The sequence below is a fragment of the Cottoperca gobio genome, chromosome 3, assembly GCF_900634415.1.
Source record: "Cottoperca gobio chromosome 3, fCotGob3.1, whole genome shotgun sequence".
In the NCBI taxonomy this organism is placed as follows: Eukaryota; Metazoa; Chordata; class Actinopteri; order Perciformes; family Bovichtidae; genus Cottoperca; species Cottoperca gobio.
Window position 1 is genome coordinate 10864924 of NC_041357.1, and position 13152 is coordinate 10878075.

At 38.4% G+C, this 13152-nt stretch overlaps 1 protein-coding gene across 1 annotated transcript; it reads right to left on the reverse strand.

The window, feature by feature from the left end:
• Positions 1-1000: 1000 nt before the first annotated feature.
• On the reverse strand, positions 1001-12047 carry nr1h3 (nuclear receptor subfamily 1, group H, member 3). The gene is made up of 10 exons (XM_029457097.1): positions 11843-12047; positions 9824-9906; positions 9087-9329; positions 7874-8140; positions 7513-7718; positions 6267-6446; positions 5804-5903; positions 5349-5462; positions 5037-5131; positions 1001-4730 (listed from the first exon to the last, which is right to left on the reverse strand). Exons 2-10 carry the CDS (start codon positions 9864-9866, stop codon positions 4584-4586), a joined length of 1395 nt encoding a protein of 464 aa, XP_029312957.1. The 5' UTR covers positions 9867-9906; positions 11843-12047; the 3' UTR covers positions 1001-4583.
• Positions 12048-13152: the final 1105 nt, after the last annotated feature.

A 13152-nucleotide genomic window follows, 5' to 3' on the forward strand; every position in this document is an offset into this window, starting at 1 on the left:
TTAAAGGGTAGGTTATGAGTGCTCGCTCTTAATTCAGTAGGACTATTTTAAGAATGATGATTTGATACTGTAGGCCTGTAGCATATTTATATCTAGTTGTCAATGTAGAATTGCGAGCTACTGTATAGCAGTTACAGGGGTAACATTTTGGTAAAGAAGTGAAAAAACAAAAAACACACTTAATGCTGTCTTTACAGGGACTAGTGTTGTAGTAATAACTAATAATCAGTAAATAAACAGTCTGAAAAGTTTACATAGACTTTTTTGGGGCCTGAGCATGATTTGATAACCACCTCTTCCCCTTCCAACCAAACAGGAATTTATTTAAATACTGAAATATTAAATAAAAATACGGTAATAGAGAAACCTTTGAGGGAAACGCAACCAACTTGACACATCAAACGTCTTGGGGAGTTGTACTGCTCATGTTTAAAAAGCAGCTCCAGGTTACTACTAGCATAATTTCCCCGAATCTCTGACAGGCGCCAGTTGTTTTGCATTGTGGGTAACCCAGCACTCACACAATTAAGATAGAACCAAATACTGTTTTTGGTATACATGTTGTAAAATGTACCAATTATAGGCCTCTGCTTTTAATGTGACCATGATGTATGCTATCTATGTGGATTGTGACCATTTCATTTGTATTCAATGCTGTTAAAAAAATTAACTGTAATGTAATTTGTTTATAGTAATGTAGTGTCGTCTGTGAACTCTGAGCATATCTTCAAGGGAAACTCTATGTCTAAAGATTTCAAATGTAAGCATCGATTGTATGTGGCTTATAAAAACATGTTGTGCATGTCGATAGCCAAAATAACCACTCAGGTTATATCACAGATCTTACAGTAAGCTCTCTTTCTGAAGTAATTCAAAATCCTCTGCACCTCCATTATCAAGTCACTGAACTGAGTCAGTTATAAAAATGTTTTACAGCAAATTAACCACAAGACATCTGAAATCTGACCAGCAAACAAGTGATTGGGATTCCAAACACATCAGCACTACAGCATAGCTTTAATTTATACTGTACATACAAAACAGAAGGTCTTCAGGAGATACAAGTATTAAAATAGGTTTGCATTTCTATACATCAATAATGTTTACAGTGTCACCCTTTGGAGACAGCAATTAAATGAGATCAGAGATGACAATTACAACATATACAGTACAATTAACCTTGCTTCCTACATCATTAACATAACATATACACTAAAAACAAAGATTTAAGAGCCGAACCGATGCATTTTTGCTCGTTTGGTCAGAGTACAGCACACCATCACACAATAATTTCAGTTTCATCATCTGTCAGTAGACCTGGGATTTAATTAGGGCATGGTGGTAAATTCACCTCAATATTACAGAGACTACTTTTAAACGTAATGGTTAGTTTGGCTAGAGATACTCTGCAAGCAGCAAACCAATAGCAAACCTCAAATTTCATTGCAAAGGGAAAAATAATCACTGGCATGGGTTAAAAGTGCTGCAAACTCTCACATTAATCTGCTTTTTTAAATATTTATCGATCTGTCAAAAAGAAAACCATTAATACTAAAGGATTAGAAGGATGTAAGAAAATCAATAAAAAAACAAACAATTATATAATAAAAAGTAAATACAATTTTGAGGGGGAAGGCAAACGGCTTGATACAATACATGGTCAGAAAATGCAAGGACACCATTGACTTCTGTCTTTATGTGTTCCTGCTGAATGGAAACGCGTGCGCCAAGAGGAACTTAGAGCGTAGTTAAGTGTACCCATATCAAGCATGACAGGTAACCTTCAAATGAGCAATGCAATGCAATACAACTAAAGATGAGAATTAAACTTAAGCTCTTAATGTTGCATAACTGGGCCGCACTTGCTTCCAATAGCAGAAATACAATTGCGCAACAGTAGCGTTTTGTCAGGGGTTTTCCGAGCAACTGTTGAGGGAGATAAAGAAAAACAGGTTACTATTGTTTCTGTGAAGATTTGCAGGCTCAAGAACATACCACTGTCAGTACAATGAAACATGTGGAATGAAAACACCCACAACCCACCATTAGGTGGAGCTCAGCTCACTGCATTTAGCATGTTTACGTTTAGTCAACCAGTGTTCAGCCAACTAGGTCAGAGATGCACCAGGCAGAGGAACTGTGATCTGCTGCTCCAATTAGCCATTAGATCATTTAATCAAAAGTATTTTTATAGATCAAAGATGAATTGAATAGCACAACATACATGCTTTTACCATTCTTAGAGTTACATTAGCAAGTACTACTAGTATTCCCTTCATTTGTTAAGATCTTTCAAACACACAAGTCAAGATGTCTGCTGAGGAAAAGGTCCATTCAAAAAAACTGAACATGATTCGCTCATGAGGGAGATCCACAACAGGCCGTTAATCTAAACAAAATATGCAATACAGACATGTTGGTGGATAAAGTAAAGAGAGAGAGAAAAAGACAACCCATGTCTAACATTGAAGTTAATCAAACACATATGAGCCATCACCAAGATTGTCCAATTCGGATTAAATCCAAACTAGGCCTGCCTATTATTATATATTGAGTATTTATTGAAAAAGGAGGTCACTTGTGTCTGTGGTACTGCGAGTCATGCGTACTTGCATTTTAATCAATGTTCCATTTCAGCAGCAACAACATAGCTGTTAAATGCAATTTTATGATTTAAAAGCCAAAAAACTAAATGTAGTTGAAAAAGATTTAAAAAGGCAATGCCAGTTTAATGCCAGATTTCCCCTGCACCTTGTAAAAGCTGGAACAGTTTAAACTAAAATTTACATCTATGGTTTTGCAAGTATACTGGTGATACCTGGAGATGGCTTCACAGACAGCTAATGAAGTTATTGTCACATCAAATACGAGCTGCAGTGACATTATGATGTCCAGTTTTCAGCCCTATTGACGCAACATAAGCATGAAGAGAAAATAAAAATCACAATTATGAATTTGAAATCGACATTTCTTTATCATCCGTTATGCACTTTCAAGTTTACACTGCACAGGAGAATGCACAGAAAGCACAGCATGAGTATAAACATCTAAATCTCTGTAGTTATAAAGCTTATTATAACTTCAAATGTTATTGTTTCTACTCATTTCCTGTTGTTCTCTGCTTCCTGTTAACAGAGATTTTGGTTTATTTGTTTCTCAGCGAGGCATTCCAGTATCTGACCAGTTAAAGCTGTTGGTGTCGAGTACCTGTTCAAGGAAGATACTCAGAGCAGACCTTTAGATCACGATAGGTTTCCACCTGATATTATTTCGGCTATACATTTCTTCCTCAATGTGTTTCATACAGTATATTATCAAAAATAAAAGGCTGTCAAATTCTCTATGTCCTTTTCAAACTACATGCATGTTGCTTATACATTTCTAACACCTTTAAATGCTAGTGATAAAAAAACAAATCAAAATATGAAAATAGCTGAACTGCTTTGTGATGAAATGAAAATCTCACAAAATGAGGAATAAGGTGATAACTGGGGCAATTCTTTCTATTTTGATTTATGAATACAACTTTGTCAGGATTAATTTTTATTTATTTGGAAGTACGGTTACAGAGACGGTAGCTTGACTTTCTTTTTTTAACCAACATTTAATCTTCACATGGAATTTGAAGACACATTACTACCACCCATTTCACGGTTCCAGTGCTCTGTGTAAAAAAAGATTTACTTAACATCACTGTATGCTGTTCATGAGGGCACAGTCTACAGACGTGTACTGTCTTGTGCGTTAGTATGTGATTGTACGTTGATCTATGTGGGCACTCTATACATTTTTCTTGTGAAAATAAATATACAATTTACATGAAAGTAGTTAATGGGCATCTATAAATGACCAAAAGGGTCCCTTATGAACTTTAAAGAAAACTAAAGTAATCTTATGGAAATTAAAGAAGCCCCCAGAGGTCTACTTCACATTACTTTACCTGAGCGACTACGCCAACCTTTTGATTTCTGCACTTACTCCAAAAAGGAACACTAACTATTTGTTTCCATATCACAATGCACGATACCAACCAGACGGCCTACCATCTCACCCTAACATCGATAACGTCAATAGCACATGTGTCTGCTCATGCTTAACTCTGTATCCATTTCCACCTATTGCACGACTGCAAAAGAAAAATCACTATTTCAACTGAATGTGCATCTTTAATCCTGACATTTGAGGCAGCCAAGACCTGCTCAGATTCTAATTGTTAGAGGATGAGTATAGAACTGCACTAGAAATTGACATAACTTTAAACAAATATTAAAATCAGAGAAAACTGGCTAAAGAGCCTGATGCTGGTATTTAATATTGCCTTAATCATGTCAGCATCTACACAAAAGTAAGAATAACAAAAGGCTCAAAGACAACTAGGTGTTCATGTTTCTTCCTATGAACACAAAACCGTTTAGCAGTTTGTTTGCGAGCAAAGGGCAATGATGCTCTCCTCCCACAAGAGAAAAACAGATCTCACTGCTATAACCAATCCCTGACCAGATGGCGGCAGAAAGGACTCAATGTTCCTGCTGAATGCAATGTCTGTCTCCCGCTTCAAAAAGAGGGTTGCATCAGGTTTGCAGTCACTCATTGACGTCCCAAATTTCAGAGAGCAGCGGTGGAAGCTTCTTGTCCTGGAGACGAAGGGCAAAAACCTGCTCCGAGTGGACACTGCTTAGTGTACGAAGGCTCACCAACTTCATCAGCATGCGGGGAAACATCAAATGATCCTGAGGAATGCATTGAAACACACATTTTAAAAAGAAATACTACTAGGAGAGTAGAGGAGACGTCCTGTCCTACAATCCATTCTGAAATGACTTATCATGTTAGTGTAGCTCTGTTTTCAAGATTTGAAAAGAAATTCTCATCTAGCAAACAACTGCTCTTGTAACTCTTCAGCCCCGCCTCCAGTCGGAACATAAAAATGTAACCTCAGCCCTGACCCAATGTGTCTGTTGTGATGACGACAACCAGGTTATGCCGACATACTGTCGGTCACAAAAGAAGAGGTTACGTAAACGGCAGGCACTTACATTTGGTCTCTTTATCATGATGTAAGAGCGCAGTGCGTCCACATAGGGTTGCTGCAGCCTCTCCACCAGATCATGATCCTGCACATTCGGCCGATCTGAACAGAGCATACCAAACAAAACAAATAGAAACTTGTTAATCTCTTTTATTATATATAATCTGATTTGGTTGTTTTTTGGTAAAAATGTGATTCATGCTTTCTGAGAAATACAACGTTAATACAGCCGATCTGTCTCGTAAAGAATTGACACTTAGCTATTATACATTTTCACTTTGAGGATTCACTGCAGGTTGCGTAGTTTATTAATTCTGACCTGCAGAAAAGATGTTGATGGCAATGAGCAGGGCGTACTCTGCCTCGTCCAGTTGCAGGTCATTCATTCCTTTTGAGAACTCAAAGATGGGGTTAATGAACTCAAACTGAAGCCCTGAGGAGGGGAAAGTTGAGAGACAAGGAAACAAAGTCACTTTACAGAAGGAAATGTGACGTAAAAGCAACAAATGTTTCTTTTTTATTAACACATATCGTTACATATCAAACATACCCTATTGTCAAAACTATACCCAACATTTATGAGTTTCATATGTTGTATTGAATACAAAGAAGCAAAAAGGAGCAAAAGAAACTCTTTAAAAAAATACAAGTCCACTCATACTTTCCTTTGTTAAACATCGTACAAGACAGATGGAGTATAGATAATCCGCTTAAGTGATACCTAATATTCATATATTCCATAAACGTCTGACAGGAAGAAATTAGCAAATGTACCTGCTTTGGCAAAATCCTCCTTATTATAGCTGAAATCCTTCAGAAACGTGATGCTATCGATAGCAGGATTGTATCGCCGAGAAGTCTCGAGCAACATAATCTGAGGAAGACAAACACGTTGTGGTGAAGGGGAATATCAATATACAGCCAAACTAAGATTTGAGATATTTAAAGAAGTTTTCCAAATGATGGAGGAGGCAACCAAGTTTTTAAAACATTATTGCTGAGGAGTAGAATGTCTATAATGTCTATTAATAGATTATTTTGCATTATCCATGTTAAAACTGCAAATTAAGACTTTACTTCCACGTTTTGAAATTAGTCCATTGTTCAAGTTCTTGCAATCTTTCACTTGCAACATCAATGATGTGCGGTGACAATGCTTTCATTTAGAGCAAAATAAACATTTCAAAGTTGAATCTACAGCTAGAAGAAACATGGTGCACGGTACATAATGACCAACCTCAATGGTTGACGTCTTTAATAGAGCAATCTGGTCCTCCCTCGTGAGCTCCAGGAAACCAGGAAGCTGCTTAGCAAAATCCACAATCTCCTGGACTGACATGATTGCGAGCTCAGTGAAGTGAGCGAACCGCTGCTGACGCACTTCTCGGTTCTGCAAGTCCTGACTCTGTGGCCACGGCTGTTGCACACACACACACACACACACACACACACACACACACACACACACACACACACACACACACACACACACACACACACACACACACACACACACACACACACACACACACACACACACACACACACACACACACACACACACACACACACACACACACACACACACACACACACACACACACACACACACACCAATGAATGCATTGGTTAGCATGGAGTTAACGTTTCCCCGATACGTTTTCAAAACCGCAATGCAACATATGTTAGGGTAAACCTGGACAGCAGAGATGCTAAAATCAAGGACGCTACCGTGAATCTCAATCTACCTACACACACCAGAGGTCACCCAGTAACAGCAGTTTGTCTCAACAGCAGCTATATTTTCTGCTGAAGCGGCAATGTCCTCGCAGAATACTGGCCTCCCGCATTGAACACCTACCCTACATGCAGCCTGCTACTTTTTCTTTAAAAAAGGTTCTGTTGGTAACTTTTATAAAAATGTTTTTGGATATTTTCTGAAACTGTCACTAAATCCTGACAGTACTGCATGAGACAGATAATCTATGAAATAAATCTGCTTCCTCTGTCCTCGCCAAGATATGTCCACGAGCCGTGTCAATCACGGCTCGTGGACGGCGATCAAACTGTCAAACTAGAGAGCGCTGATCAAATCTGAATCAAGATTCTATTACTGCATTATCTGTATCTCGCCTCAAATGTTTTCAGAAACATATTTTAGTCTATCGTTCAGCTGTAACATGAGAACGTTTGTGACCCGGCCGCCATGTTGAAAACAGTCGAGCCAAAACTGAGCTCTCAAACCAACTCTCATTTTACACCTTATAAAAGTTACCAACTGAACCTTTAAGTGAAGTTAATTTAATTGTCCCAATTTATTATAACTACAGCAAACCACAAAACAGTTGAGGGTATGAATGTTTGATTACTTTGGCCACACCAATTCAGCAATAAATGGGTTTGATAAAATCACTGTTTCTTTTATGGTTAATATTAAATGAGTCAAAAACAACCCACATCTCTCCTCCGAGACGTTCACTTACTGTCACTTTCGGTCGGTCAAGGAAAGACCTCTTGTTGCATTGCTTCTGCATGGACACCAGCTTCTCGATCATCTCCTGCTGCTGGGGTTCCAGTGCGGTCATCTCCAGTGGAGGGGTGGGGGTGACCACTGTGGACGTGCGGGCCGTTTCCTCCTCATGCTGCTTTTTCATCTTCTTCAGTCTGATTTGTTCCTCAGAGAGCACACCTACGGGCCAAAGAGGATACACTCAGCATCACTGAATCAACAGGATGTTCCATTTTATTCTCATGATTTTCACTCTGGCTGCAAACCCACACACCAAAATGCAGTGGAATCTAAATGTCCTCTATATCTGATTCATTGAGCATAGAGACACTCACACTGCTCCAGCATGCCCGCCTCCCGACACTTGCGCAGGCGGCACTGCTGGCACTTGCGCCGCATGTACATGTCCATTTCACAGCGGCCGTTGTTCTTGCAGTTGTACTGGGCACTTTTAATGACGCTGCGTCGAAAGAAGCCTTTGCAGCCCTCACAGCTCAACACGTTGTAATGGAAACCAGAGGCCTTGTCTCCACATACACTGCACACCTCATTGCCCAGCATCTTCGGCGCAGGCCCCTTCTTTCGCTTCACTGGCTGACCATCTATACACACATAAAAATAAATTTAAAAAAGAACGAAAAAGAAGAACAACAATTTCAGTCAGGATGTGTACTTCCTGGCATCCTATCTAAACAGAAATACGTTACAGACAGCCCTGTAGGCAGAATGTCCAAGTAGATCAGGGGTGTCAAATATGCGGCCCGGGGTCCAGAACCAGGCCCGCCAGAGGGTCCAATCCGGCCCGCGGGATGACTTTGCAAAGTGTATTTTTTTTTGTTTTGATCATAAAGTAAAATACTGTTCCAGATACCCGTGACGAAAATGTTTGTGCCTTTGTAGATAAACTGATCTGTAAGTTGTAATGCACATGTGAAAATGATAAACTAATACTATTGTTGACATTGCAACTTTTTTTCTTAAGAAATTTCAGGTTGTAAAAAGATAGCTCATTACATTTGAACATTTTCAGAATGTACTTTTTTGCACTAAAACAAAGGGAAACATTTGGAGTTTTTGTTATTTATAGGTTATTATGTTATCAAATTTTGCTGTATGCGGCCCCTGAACTAAAATGAGTTTGACACCCCTGAAGTAGATAATATACTTTAAAATGTAAATTCATAATATAAGCCTATTCAGCAATCAAGATAGTTTTTTAAATCTAAGATAAGTATGGCCACAACTGGGTCATACTACAAGCAAGACATGTCTGAGATTATTCAGAAAGAAATACTGGTCAGGGTAGTCTGTGGAAGTCGTCACAGAATGGGGATGCATTCAGTGATGACTAATGGCAGTGACTAAAGCAACAACTCTTAGAGAAACGGCATTGTTTTCCAGATATACAACTAGACACTCCCTCTTAAAAAGGATGTGGGCTATGTATTTCAGTTTACTCAATAAATGCTGTATTCAATTCGGTTTTCTTTTTTACTTCAAATGTGTATGTCAAAACATGTTAGCTGTGTACTGCAGCTGTTCCCTCACCTATGCTGGCAGATGCGTCACCTGCAGATGGATCCACCTTAATGTCACTTAGCTCCACCGGAAGAGGGCTGCTCATGTCAGTCAGTGAAGAGCCATTATGAGGGGGGACGGGGAAGTCATCTGGCTGGGAGAGATCCGCCAGCGACAGCAGGCCGTCATGCTTCATTGCGGTGCTTCCACTGCCTTCCTCAACCATGCAGTCCAGCTGCAGCTCAGAGGCCCTGTCAAACACCTTACTCTCATCTGACAGAGGAGACACAAACGCGTTCACATTCAAAACAACCACCACCTTGTGCAATCATTCAAAACCTTGTTTCGGCTTAACTTGAATTGTGGCAGGTGTCCAAAATAAACATTGATGAGTACACAGCAGACACACACAGACACAGACACAGACACAATGTCGTACTCATGGGAGAAAGACAAATCGTGAGTCTTATAAAACTGGATTTGCTGAAACCGCTCTTTTGTTAAAGGCTGTAGAAATCAAAGCAGTCGTGACACATATGGACACATTTCAGAAAACAGATTCAGCAGACACCCATACAAGAACTTGATTTCATTATACAATCATGATGTTCTTTTTAGGTGGGCATCGTAATGCATGACAGAATAAAGACAACAGGCTGGAAACAAGAAAACGTTGAGGCATAGTAAAACAAAGCTTTACAGAGAGATTTGAACCCTGTGCAGGTTTAGCTCACACGTTGGACTAATACAAAAGTGGTTTCTCTTACCATGACCAACATCTGGAATATCAGTCACAGACAGCGTGGACATCTTCTGCACAGCAGCTTGTCATTACGAAATCAACGTGTACCTGTGTAATAAAAATAACAATCATACTCACATACAACAACAAACAATAGACACGTGTAATAACGTGCATTTAAGTGTGAATATGAGAGTAATTTAAACCTGCTGACACTATGCAGGTATATAGGCTGTGTACACATCCAAAACTGAAATGTAGTTAAATGAATTACATCAACAGCAGGGGAATCATATGATCTTATACACACACCATACACATGCAGTTCTTAGATCTAAAAAATGTCTTAGAAATAACTGAGCTTCTGTCTATGAAAATGCATGTACGGGAAAGGCAACTGGCTGTAAAAGCAGAATTGAAAGTTTGTCATGTGACACATAGGCGCATTTCAGGAAACTGATTCAGCAGACACACACATGCTTTATTTTTGGCTATTTTTAAATTGCCTGCGAGGTTTAAAAACACTGGAATTTGTTGTGACAAAAAAAATAAAAAAAATAAAGTTTATTATTGTGCGATATAGTACAACACTGTACCCATTTTATTACAAATTCATGACTCCTGCAATAAATCCTACTTTCATGAAGGTTACAATGTTACACTTTTGTTGAAAACCATTTTAGCGCAGAGCTGATTCAACTGTATGGTAATATCAGAGGCTGTAGTTGGTGGTGCTGTTGAACAGTATTGTGTTATACTTCTGGGTGTTTCTGATACTGTGTCTACCCTCTTTGATATACTGTACATGGGGTGGATACAATTAGCAGATGGGAATTTATGTTACTGTAAAATACATGATTAATACCTGACAATTGATGATTAATGCAATTTGTTTTGCCATAAACCAGTATTGCACATTATATTATATTGACTCACAGAAGTTCAGCTGGAAGTTCTGTTTGTACTGTATGCTTATAAAATATCAGATAATGTTTTCAAGTTTTAAAAACATTATTTGAAAAATAAACAAAACAAAAACTTGTCAGACTATCTATTAATATTCTCAAAAATTAAAAGCTTTCCCCGCACATACCTTGTTTTTTTGCATCTATGGACAAAAATGGCTTTAATCTGACAGCCGACTACTACGATACAAATCTGTTCAGGGATGCAGATTTATCATCAGTGTAATTTATCCGTCTATTATAATGTACCCTCCTAGATACGTTAAAAATGCACAATCCAAATTCAGTTTGCTAATTTTAGTCTATCACTATAATATAACCTAATGAGCTGCTTCCTATTAGTCTCATCCGTGCGTGTGTGTATTGTTAAGAGAGGGAACCAAAAACAAAAGTGTGTATTATGCGTTTGTGATGTCACCTTTTCGTCACTAAAATGTGGGATAGAATTACCCCAATATCACTAAAATTATTACCAGTAGCAATTTCTAAAACTTACGATACATTTAAATAAAAGTATTAGAACAAAAAGTCACAAATGAGATAACTCAGGACAGTTGTTACTAAAATCATGAAGGTAGGTCAAACTCAATACTAGACAGAAAAAAACAACGACACTATGATTAAATATGTCCAACCATAATAAAAACACATGAAGAAGCCACGATAGGAGGGGACGACGGTACTTTTCTAAGCCATACTGATAAGCTTCTAAATAGCATGGTATATAACTAGTAAAGTGGTTATTGTTGCAGCAGTCCAGAATAAAAGCTTTCACACAGGAGGGAATAATGAAAACAACATAAAGACGCCTTGGAGGCTTTTGGCATCTTTTTTTATTTTATATGACACTTAATGCTACATAGTACAACTAATACTATGTTTGCCTTTAAAATATCAATGTCAGCATTTAGCAGCCATGTCCCAAATTTGCTGGAAAGAAAGAATGAAATTATACGAAAAACAAAGCATTTTTGTTCCTGATAACATGAGTTGATGAAAGTGCCACCTTTTGATACAAAACCTCATTTCGCGCAATCAACAGTGACTCTGTGACAGGCATAGTGTTGCACTGACTTTACCTCTGAAGTTGACGTCTTATTTATCGTATATATCCATCTTGCCCATGTGAGTCCACAACATCAGTCAGCCGATATGTCCGCGCTGATGGAGCACTTGCTTGCCTGATGAGCCTTGAGGATGCCAAAACCCCTGTGACCTATTGGGTGGAAGTTTGATGACTCGATATCTTGAAGACAGTGTGGAGGAAAGAAGATGAGTCCCTTTCTACAATGCCCAATGGGAGACAGGAGGGAAAACAGCGAGAGAGAGGGAGGGAGGGTGAAAGAGGGAACACAAGAGGTTACTATTGGTCATTTGCATTGCTCTTAAATCCCCACAGGACTGTGGCATTCCATCCTTTTTCCTCTTTGAGTATTTAAGCAGCCCATTTAACTAAAACAGCCTCATACAACACAGACCCTCTTTCAAGATATAACCAGCATTGTGGTTGACTTCCTCAGATCACAATTTGTAAAGGCTGCTACCGCTCAAAGCCGTTCTCACAAAAAGATATTACATTTAGCTAGATATTCTTTAGATATTTGTCTAACACTCACATATTGAGAAACCACAAATCAATATGTCAAATGTCATTTCAGCATAGCGGATAATAAGTCAAAACATTCCTTGATTTCTGTTATAACAAGTTATAAACTTTTTGAATCTAGATTCAACAATAGGTATGGTAAGAAAAGGCATCAAGTTTTATTGGGTGAATTCACATTCTTTGGTTGTAAAACACTTCGGCTCTGCCTGTAACCTCATGTCATCCCCACACTGATCTCTCTGCACAGGTCCAATGTCCCATGCATCTTATCAGCCAGTCACCTTTGTCCATGAGCAAGTTTTCATGAGTGCTGGGAAATTAAATGAACGCACCAACAAAATCAATGAAGCACCGGAAAAAAAACAAATGCTTTTTTTTTCTTTTTTACATTTCAACACCTATTTTCAACGTCATTATTCCTCACACAATCATCACCGACATGCTCTGTACAGTATACAATCTGCTTGTACAATAGGTTACAAAAGGCCACAACACTCATTATGGACCCGTTTTATTCAAGAATAATCATCTATAGTTGATTATAACTCACAAGTCAATATTATACCTTAACATCTCTAACTTAAAACACAAAACGAGTTCTTATCTCACACATGTCAGGAAGTCAAACCTCAGATTGCTCCATGTTGATAAACAATTTTACAATTTAACTCGATTTCTAATGCCAAGACAATATCTTGCTGTCACCCCAAATTAGACTGCTTAATATTACACAAGGAAATGAAAATATAACAACTCACTTGAGAACATTTACCAACAAACGAT

What these genes read in the sequence shown, in the direction of transcription:
- nr1h3 (XM_029457097.1), bottom strand. Translation starts at nt 9,866, where the DNA reads ATGTCCACGCTGTCTGTGACTGATATTCCAGATGTTGGTCATG. An exon ending in TATTCCAGATGTTGGTCATG is followed by an intron (nt 9,330 to 9,823) that starts GTAAGAGAAACC and finishes CTCCTCTGTCAG; the next exon opens with ATGAGAGTAAGGTGTTTGAC. An exon ending in GGAGGATTTTGCCAAAGCAG is followed by an intron (nt 5,463 to 5,803) that starts GTACATTTGCTA and finishes TCCCCTCCTCAG; the next exon opens with GGCTTCAGTTTGAGTTCATT.